Source organism: Varroa jacobsoni, unplaced genomic scaffold (assembly GCF_002532875.2).
Source record: "Varroa jacobsoni isolate VJ856 unplaced genomic scaffold, vjacob_1.0 scaffold_974, whole genome shotgun sequence".
Lineage (NCBI taxonomy): Eukaryota > Metazoa > Arthropoda > Arachnida > Mesostigmata > Varroidae > Varroa > Varroa jacobsoni.
In genome coordinates, this window is record NW_019213876.1 from 459,420 (window position 1) to 469,859 (window position 10,440).

General features: G+C 38.0%; 1 protein-coding gene and 2 long non-coding RNA genes across 4 annotated transcripts in view; 1 reads left to right on the forward strand and 2 right to left on the reverse strand.

Annotated features, from left to right (window-relative positions):
• Window positions 1-3,849, reverse strand: part of LOC147752802 (uncharacterized) — a 5,437-nt gene extending 1,588 nt beyond the window's left edge. Inside the window, exons 1-2 of one of the 2 annotated variants that reach the window (XR_015313079.1) lie at window positions 3,585-3,849; window positions 497-569 (exon numbers count right to left, since the gene is read on the reverse strand). This is a non-coding gene — a long non-coding RNA (uncharacterized LOC147752802). Of the gene's footprint in view, window positions 1-469; window positions 570-3,584 lie in introns of both variants that reach the window. The other variant, XR_015313078.1, reaches the window with a different exon arrangement.
• The window catches only part of LOC111265442 (uncharacterized), a 49,007-nt gene that overhangs the window by 34,626 nt on the left and 3,941 nt on the right, over window positions 1-10,440 (reverse strand). The window contains exon 2 of the mRNA XM_086970507.1: window positions 8,524-8,918. Coding sequence (XP_086826633.1) covers window positions 8,524-8,839 — 316 coding nt within the window. The 5' untranslated portion in view covers window positions 8,840-8,918. The remainder of the gene's footprint in view (window positions 1-8,523; window positions 8,919-10,440) is intronic.
• LOC111265454 (uncharacterized) lies at window positions 4,918-7,355 on the forward strand. The gene is made up of 2 exons (XR_002683472.2): window positions 4,918-5,325; window positions 6,285-7,355. It is a non-coding gene; the product is annotated as an uncharacterized LOC111265454 (long non-coding RNA).

A 10,440-nucleotide genomic window follows, 5' to 3' on the forward strand; every position in this document is an offset into this window, starting at 1 on the left:
CTAAATAATACCCTTACAAAAAGATGGATCCTAATGTCAGGGATAATAATACGAATAACCAATACTATTTTGTTAAAATAATTTGCAAACTATTTTAATAGATATACCACGAAGGTCCCTCGAACTGTTCGATGACTGTTGGCTCAGTTTGTACGTATACTACATACTACTTTTATTGAGTATTTCTGTTGTGCTATATATAGCGTATTATTGCATCTTCTCCAGAGCGTCTCTCCCAGCAAGCTTATCTGCCATTAAAAAGATTGCATTGATCTAAATACTGACGCGGAATAGAGATTTTTGGTGATAAAACTGCGTAAAGGCCAAGCGATAAAAGCGAATTTAAATAGTGTCTATGGACATATATAGTGAAGCTAAGTAACAGGCTGTGAACTGTACCTTAAACATAGAAAGCAAGCAAAGTAGAATGTACTAGGTGAATATATCCTTTACCCCACACAGTTCTTACCGTGAATATTATGCACGTGACACATACATTGGACATAAGGAACATCGGAAACGTGTGCCTTCGGTGATGTACAATGCCTCCGGTAGGTCATGGCGGACACCTTACAGCAGGAAGTAAAAAGTAACACCCTTTATAAAAGAGGCCATGCCACATAAAGTAATTCTTCAAGCAAACTTTTTCTCCTTTTTTTTTCTTACTTCTTCATAGAAAAGGGACAGATTGGAAATAATGTCAAAATATCAAACTGACGAAAAACTCTGTAAGTTATCCAATTATTAATATGCTGGTTTATCTTTATAATGCTCTCGTTAGTCACCAAGAAAAGTATCCATAGGGTTTAAGCAACTTACGATCAATTCAAAGACAGAAGCAAATATGTTTACATAATTATATCTACTACTGTTGAAAACCATCTTTGAATAAAATACGTTGGTTCATTTTTTAACCACGCTTCCGATTGATCTCTTCGTTCGCTTTTTGGCCCATGGATTAATCAGTACGAGCATCAGAAGTTCAAGGAATACTGGAAACGAATCTGAGGAGCTTATTAAAGCATTTCTATTTTATGCATAATTTGGTGATTCGTAAGTGCGCTTTTTGATTGACTTTCTGTATATTCCTTTAATTTATTGTGAATATGCCTTAGCTTAGTTCAAACGGAAATCGAATCTGCGGTGAATCAAAAATTTTTGCAAATTTGATGTTTATAACCTAAATTGGATCAATAACTGAATATCAGAGTACAAGGGTGTCATCCTTCGTGCGGCCATAGTAGAGTTACATAAAAATTATGTAAATCTTTCTAACCGTTTGAAACCGTACATTCTAGGGGTAGAATAACCGATTCTATCTACGATGTAATTCTAGAAAAATGTGGAATAATGTGCGAACGATTTTTTTCTTGTGTTAGAGCCAGAACATTACCAAAACCCCAATGAACACCTGGAGAAGAAAAATAAATGATGCAGGAAAGCGATGGAAGGCTCCTTCTTCGTATTTAGATATATTATTAATCTCATTTTCAAATCGTTTGCGTAAAGGATAAAATTCGTTACACTTTGCTGAACTCTTTTTGTTGCTTCTGTTTGGCAGATTTCAGGCACTCCTAAATTGTATTTGAATGAATTGTCTATTGTCAGTCAATTGTGCGAAATCTCTATCTGTCGCACATTATTACTTTATTTATTTTTTAAAGCAAGCATTCACACACCATAGTTCTGATTTTTGGGGTTTTGCGTTATTTTTAAACAATGCGATAACAGTCACAATTTTCAAATTTAAAAACGGCGGAAAATTTTGAATTTTTCGTATTCACGATATGCATATATTAAAAGAGACGTATCATTCATCTAAGCAACCAACAATTAAAAGAAATTACCACCTGCCTGCTGGAAAAATTGGTTTAAAGGACTCGAATTTTAATACTACCTATAAAATCAATGCTCAAAGGATAATTTTTTAGGCGTTCATGTTATCTTATAATTGGGACGAGCATTTTCAAATAATGTAAGACAATCCACGGCAATAATTTTATAGGTATTTGAATCTCATGCCCACGGGGAAAGTATTAAATAGTAGGTTTTTAAAACTTACTGTATAGAAACAAATTAAGTTACTTTTGAACGCAAAGCTTTTTTTAAAAGATGGCTTTTTTAATAACTTTTAAGCAACTATAAAGTAAATATAGAAAGCATAATTCTTCTTGATTGTGTTGTTTTATCTTATTTCGGTATAAACGAAGCCTGGTGGCTATGTTATAGCAGCTCGATACTTTTAAACCACGAATGAAAATGAAGAATATTTGAATGGCGTGACTATCATTTGGATATCATATCAAAATAGAGGAAACGTTGGTGCTTTATGTAAGCCAATTGAAATAACGGAACTTCAACATAAGTGACACTTTTTTTAACCACTTCGCATACGAAAGGTATTTGTGAACGTAATCAATTCTCATAGCAGGTATAAGAGACGATGCAGCTAATGCATGTCATGTTTGTCACTTTATTAGATTACTTGTGTTCCCTGCATAAGAAAAAAGTCCGGCTGAAACTTGAAGTTGAGACCCCGAGTTCTCCTACGAAATCTAGTGCAATCTTTGTCGAGTAATTGCATAATCGAGGATCACAGACTACAAAAAATATCAAATAGCAAGAAGCAACTAGGAAATTGTGAGTAACGGGCTACGACTAAACGCAGTTTTTTTTTAAATCATATATATACATCTTGGCTGGGGATGAGATCCTTCAATTACCTGAAGTTGTTAAACTTTCGACTACTCTTTCGGACTAGAAAACTACTTAGGTTGAACTTAAGCAATGAGATTAAACAACATGCTTAATGACAGTAGTCAGACAACGATTCTATGTTGTTTAGTCGTTTACAGAAGGTGAACATCCCCCCTTGATAATAGTGAGGTAAGATCCCTTGTGACTTTTTTTGAAGATTGACGGCTGACGTTTGAAGTAGCAACACGATCGAGCACCACTTACTTTGAACAGGTGCGCAAAACACTCTATAAGGCAATATGGAGACCTAATATTCTCAAGAGCTGCAATAGGCTAAGTTTTAATCCGGTAAGAAGCAAGCGGTGACTCCGGTTCTTTTATGCTGTTGACCTTTTAAGTGGCCTTAAAATTAACAACTCCAATCAAACAGCAGTGTAAACCGAGGAGCCCGCAAGAGCGATATTTGCTATGACAATTCGCCTACCTTGAAAGCTCCTCAACAAAACAAGAGATCAGCCGATGAGGCATCCACACAAAAAATCTATTTTGAGGAACAGTTGCCACGGGAAGCAATCAGGCAAGCGGCAGAGGCGATATCACAACCAAAAACAATAACAATATCCGTCGCAGCGGCACCGGGAATACAAGTCATCACACAACAGAAGGCAGCAACTAAAATATCGCCATTTCCGCCGATGCCGAGTTACATGCGGCGAAGGTGCAAGCAATAGCAGCAACTGGTGGCGTTATGTACCAACTTATACAACGACGTTCTTACCGATGACACCACCGCGTTTCACTACGTCACCCACATAAAAATGAGGGAGGGTGGAATAAAATGAGGTACGCTACTTCTGCAGCGTCTTACTTGTCTTATCGAATCTTACCAGATGATCCATGAACCGCAGTAGTTAGCGATGGCGGTGGAAGCGGCCTACTGCTGCTATGGATGGGCACAGGCCAATCGTCGGCTACAGCGGCAGCCGTGAAAGGGCCGGAAAGGAGGGAACCAGCAATCAAAGTCAGTAGCACGTACTACCGCCGCAATATAGTGTAGGTACCAAAATATAACCGACAATAATACTCAGGTAAGACCACAATAGAATCATACTGCTCTAATAATAGTCTGAACTGCATAATGGCTGTTCCAAGATCAACCGATGTGATGCAGTCGGTGATAGTAGTAGGCCCAAGCGGGATCGACCAGAAGGACAAGAAGGATGGAACAAATGCCGCAGATGCAGCTTGTAGTAGCAGTGGCGCCAAAATAAGGTCGCTATTGCCTTCTTCAGCGAGTTAAGACTATTACGGTATTTATGGTAATATATGTAATGATGAAGCCGGGTAGTCCTTAGCAGTAGGCTGTGATGCCATTGCACGATTGCCAGACAGACCGCGTACGCATTTTTGGCGGTTGGTGGTCGGCGGATCGACCCATTGGTTCGAACAAAAACGTCTGCTATATCCATCAGCTATTGTGGAATAGGCTGCGGCTAGTTCACCATACTGCTATTAGGTAGTCATATCAATGTAGGATAATGTCCTAAGGGAAACCGGACAAGTCCCACACTACCACTGCGAGAGAAAAGCGAACGATCCAAACAAAGGCGTTGATATCGGCTTATGGCTTAATACTTGTTAGTGCAAAGACGATATTATTATTAGCATGTTTGAATCGTTATAGTACTTATAATAGATGAAATGGAAAGCAGCGTTTGTGAGCCTCATATGCGTCTGTGACAAGTAATTCACGAAACATCTGTACATCAAATTATTTACATTGACTTGGATATGTACATGTTATATACAACTTTCAGAAAAATACGTATCTGTTTACTTAAGCTAGCATATATATTAAACTCCTATTTATTTATACATGAAGGGAAGCTGAATGGCTACAGCTAAACTGTGTTTACCCTGCTACCTACATATAAAAGTGCTTTAGGCTCAAGTTCACACTTAATGAACGGTAGTACTTTGAGATAAAAACTACTGAGGAATACTCAAATTAAAAAATATAAGTAGCTTAGCAGGAAATCAATGGAATCTAGAAAGTTTTAACCCAGAATATTGACTTCAGTCGCTGCGCAGAAATGTACTGCATGCAATCGTTCTCTAAATAGATAGACGCTATTATTAAGGATAGATATCCGCAAACGGAGCTGCAGAGAACAGCATCATCGTTAATACAGCTTCGTTTTGTGTGGGTCTTCGCGCAAGACGGTTCTGTCGTTCAAGTATGAAAGATTCTTCGTCATCACGTTGTCCTTCGACTTTAGTTTATAAATACAAAACTGTTCTGCTCTTATTGTTGAGATTACGTCTCCGAATAGTTGATTCATTTAGTGTTCCACACCGCCGTTTCGTCACCGCCTACTTCGGTATTATCTGTAAGACAGAAGTGATAGTTCGACCGGGCTCGCCCATTCTATTTGTTTTGGTGTTTTCTTAACTTCCACGGGAATTGTGCTATAGACGGTATGGCCCATCGATAAATAATTGAATCCACCTGAAGTGTAGTATGAGTGTCCTCTCCTCGTTCACACAGCTCAGGAATAATGAACACGTTTGTTGTTACTGTATGCTCAACTCATGTAAGCCACAGAATAGACAACAAATACATCTGTCGTAAGTAGCTATGGATTCACATCCGTTAGCCACAATGTTGCTAGGATGAACAGGAGATTACCAATTATAGTGATACCTTCGTTTTGGTTTATGATGTTTGCCGCGGACATACTCATTATGAGACAAAGTTAAATAGACCTTTGACGTGAACGTTGAAATAACGCAGTGTCAAATCAAATTTCACTGACATCCAGGACGCAATTGTGACTAGTTTCCTATTATCCGTAACGAGTGAACTGTGTATACAAATATATATATATCAAACTAAGAAATATGTCTTATTGTCCAAAAAAGTTCAAATGAATTTAATATTTTCTTGAAAATTGAGAGAAATCAGCCGTTTATGATCATAAAAAATATTCCACCGTTATCGACATCCCAATTGTTTTTTTTTTTTTTTTTTTTTGCTTATAAGAAATGTCGTGGATGTCCTAAATAATCAATGATTGCAAGTAGTTTGGACAGATTCACCTAACTCAAAGGTATCTTTACTATAATAATATCGTATCTGCCATAGTGTATATATATAGCGATTTACTAAATTAAAGCGAAGGTTACCTATCTTAATAGTTGTAGTGACAGTAATAATTTCGCGTCGGACATTTTATATCGTTCCGTATACACTGTGCATACATTATAACGTGTATTATATCATTGATTACCTCCGAAGTAACTGTTCCAAGCATATATTCACGAAATGCTTACTTACAATGTTAGGCACTTTTTTCACACATACATCATGCTTGTACATATAGTCTATCCTCGAACACCAAATCTAGGGTAGGCTGGAGTGGAGTGGAGTGGATCCGATCGGCAGACATCTACCACAATAAGTTGTTCACTGTGAAACTATTAATCTGATATTTTCAACGACGCTGTTTCATAATGGTGCGATAATTTGCGACACGTTTTTTACATTTGATGCATCTGTGCCCTTGTAAATCTCTGGCTTTTTGCAGGCGGTTTGCAGTAAGCAATGGAATATCGGAAAATTTCAATATTTCTTACGAATATAAGTCCCTCGCTGTACTGACCTTGTATTCGCTGAAAATTTTGCTACTACAAACACCCTAAGCCGTTAGTGCCAAAAATTTCGAACTCGAAAATGGGTTTCGTGAAAGGTCTTTTACGATGGTTACTGACGAAAAGCTAAAAACCGTCGACGCGTTTCAAAGTGTACATATATTACCACTCAGGCTTAAAGTATGCAAGAACACCATACCTGTCTACATCAGTCAAATTATTGGACAAGTGGAGCATGATTGAAGCGGGAATCGAAAACAAACGAAAAGACGCTTCTTTTTCTTTCTTTTCACATCACAACACAACATGATAGCCTTGCAGTGAGTAGTAACATCTTACAAAACGAAAAAATGGTTCCTCTCCGATAATTCCGGACACTTACATTAGCTGGTGGACGCAACTGAACCAGAGAAGTGGCATCTTAAGACGGATGTACAGCTGCAAAAGCTTAGGCGTTTTTAGTGGTCTAATGCAAATGTTATCAACAACAACTTCATGGGTCTTCCTCAAGCACAATGAACAATGGGAGAGATGATAAAACAGTGGTTAAATACCAACCACTCGTATTGCACGACAACGCTCGACCTTATACCACAAGGATCACGGTGACAAAAACACAGAAGTTACAGTTGAAAGCTCTCTATCATACTCCACATTTGCCAAGTACTCCTCTCTCGGATCAGTATTTTTTCAGATCGAGAACTTAGCAGGAAAATTACTTAAATCTAAATACAGAATTCAAAATAGCCTTTTGAGATTTCGTAGACTCTCATGCCCCTAAATGTCTATAGCAGCGTAATAAATAGGTTACCACTCAAATGGCAGAAACCTATAGAGAACAAACGCGCATGTTTTGATTGAAATATGAGGACGAAGCTTATGGAAGAAGCTTGGAAAATTTGAACGGTCACGCTTAATACTAAACAACCGTATAAATATTTGACTGTAACAGACGAAATACATTAATGTATGAATAAATACTGCGTGTAAAAGCGCGATGCGAATAAGTGAAGTTGTCGTTTCTTACGGTTATTAAACTATCATTTAGAACGATTACAACTTCAATTCTAGACCTCACCCCAATACGCAGAATTCGAAATTCATATCGACTGAATGTTACGAATATACTTGTGTAAGTTTTTTAAACTAAGTAGAACATATCTGTGGACAAATATAAGCATGTAGTTATTTGTAAGGCAGTCGAGATAGAGAAAATATAAATGCCTCCTTCCACCTTTCTTCAGTGCCGAAAAGTCATGAAACTTCAAAATATAGGTTATTTTGATGATGATTTCTGCACTTTGGGGTGGCAAGCACATCCGAGTGTGATTCAAGTCGGAATATAACCCTTGTCATCGAAACTGGTTGGTAACATTCATTTCTCTTATTTCATCATAAAGTTATTGGATATGCACCTTTATAAAAGTCTGGATATTTAAGTCATAAATTGGCTAACTAACTTGCAGATTACCTCTATATTTATATAAATGACGGTTTTGCTTTTTAAGTGTATTCGGTTAATTTTTTCTTAATGCCCTTTTTTTCTTTAAACGTATTTTCCCATACCATTCGAAAATTATCTGTCTCCTCAATATGTTTCTAAATTTATTGTGCACTGAATAGGAAGCCGCATGTTGAGCTTCAAAGATTGAAAATACGGATGCTTAAATGAACGTGCATTTCTACATCTACTCGAACTTGCTCTTGCTGAGGTCTAACAATGGCTGGGACAGCCTGGTATATATGTGCCGTTTATAGCGAGGACTCTATAACTGATTTGCAAAATTCAAGAATCGCATTTTGGGATTGCGCGGTTCCTGGAGATACATCCGAATTCAAGATTTTTGTATCAAGCAGACGATAGTTTGTGTCTTGCAAAACCGAGCGGGTGTTTGCTTTGGAAAGTGCTTGAGAAGCACTGATGCTCAACGCAGATCTGTAGATGACCAAGACTGCATTGAGTGAAGGAGGTTATAGAACGGAAAAACCCGATAGATAACAAAATGATCCTTCTCAACGACGACGCGAGGCCACGTATGGCCATGATTGTGGAGCCCCCTCTGCAAGAACTTGATCAAATAGCCATTTCGAATCCATCAAATTATTCGGAAGAAACGGCGAACTTATATACCACTCTAATATTTCTGTATACTGTGACATTCTGACTTTACTCACTGATTGAGTCAGATGCCGTTGCTGCATCTAATAATTGTTGATGGTGGTTGATGACTGTGGCGTTCGTGTCACCGGCGCTGCACGCTGCGGCTGGCCCCCTCTCCGCCTCAGTCTCCGATGCGAGATTGGACGCGGAGGAAGCGTTTGACAGCGAACGGGAAATGGCTTCACACCCGAGACTTGCCGAACTTGTGCTCCGGGCCACCGCTGCTGAAGCTGGTTGGCCACCCGTACTCGAAACGGAGGTAGGCGGTCGTATACGAGATGGGGCAGGAATCCCCTTCTTCGCTCCCGGGCATGAAATAGGGGATAACATCCTTGAGGCTGATCACAATGCGGTATAACTTACTCATTCACGAAACTACGCTCGGCTGACTAGTCGAAGTGTCGCTTGACTATAAACAAACAAAATAAAACACAGAATACATTTGATAGGGTTATTATCTCAGCTCCCTGTAAGCTGAAAGCTGTCTGAAAGCTACGCATAAAAGCTTCGCACGGTGAAGCTCTTAATATTCAAGGCTCTTCTGTAAACTAGAAACTGCTTCTATAAACTCTTCTATAGGATTCAACGACGAAAGTTTATGTCAAAGTGGAAATAAGCAAGCCCGACAACTATTACAGTTTAATATTAGAATCCACTACAATTCACATATAATTTGGTTGTCGACGTTTGTACTCAGAATTTACATTTTTTGGAAACAGTAATTTTTGCAACAAGCTAAAACCTTTAAAGACTATTCATCTTTTTTATTTTTTTTTTTGTCTAAGTGCAAATAATATGCTTAGTGAGTACTATATGGATAAAATGACTTTTGTTATGTACATATATATAATTTTATAATGTTTTCCAGAAGTAAATGGTGGTATTGCAACAAATAGTTACGAGTTACAGTAACTTTGATCGTAAAGTTAGCGGTGCCTGAACAACTTTTATTATAACTTGAGTTGAAGTAAATAAAACCAGTTGGCAACTTTATGACAGTTAAATGATATGTTATTTTTCATAGCTGGACAAATCCTACCAAAAATGCAGCACTAAACTTGTGAAACAGAAAGCTGATAGCTCAAACAAGTCTAATAGTCAAAGCTATTCAAAACTCAAAGCAAAATAAACACATATCACGAGATCGTAGTATAAGTACAGTCCGCCGTTTGTTTTATCCTAAAACAAAAAAGGCCGCAAAAAAAGGAGCAAGAATGCATTAATGAAAATAATCGTTCGCAAAAATTGTATGCTCACTCCTCGGCAGGATCGACAACTTCATCCGAATTACTTGAATTACGAAAAATACGATAAATATATAGGTAAATATCACATGTCGAGGGCGCCTTCAACACATGCTACGGGCGATTTTGCACTAACATATCAATAATGCTTAAAATTGTTTATTTATGTTTAGGAAAATACTATTTAATTGTATTTACGTAAAAATAAAACAAGGATAAATTTTAAGGTCAGTGTCCCCGATTGGAAAGACCACACAATGATAGAACTGCAGTGTGTAACGCTATATGGTATCTGACGCATAATGGACCACATCTTGTGCAGATATTCGTAGTCTCTGGTAAATGAAAATCCACTGTCTGACGTGTGCTGAAGCATCGCAAGACATGTAACTGTGTGCCACTTCTTTCTTTCCGGTCCACTCTGGGTTTTATTAGTCATAGCTTGTGTACGATAGAAGTCAAAATCGATGCTTGCCGTTTTTCCTATGAACTGATGAACTTTGTATAGGCAGGGCTGATAAGAAGTTTGAATCTCAGATTCTCTATAAATAGCAATGTGTAGTTTGCTTAGAAGGTACATGTATCTACCCAATTATGAGCGGTTTAGGCCCATAGCGCACTTTAAGAACAAAACTTCGACTCGATCAAGTCTTTGGAGCTACTTCGATGAGAAGTAATCCCTGACAA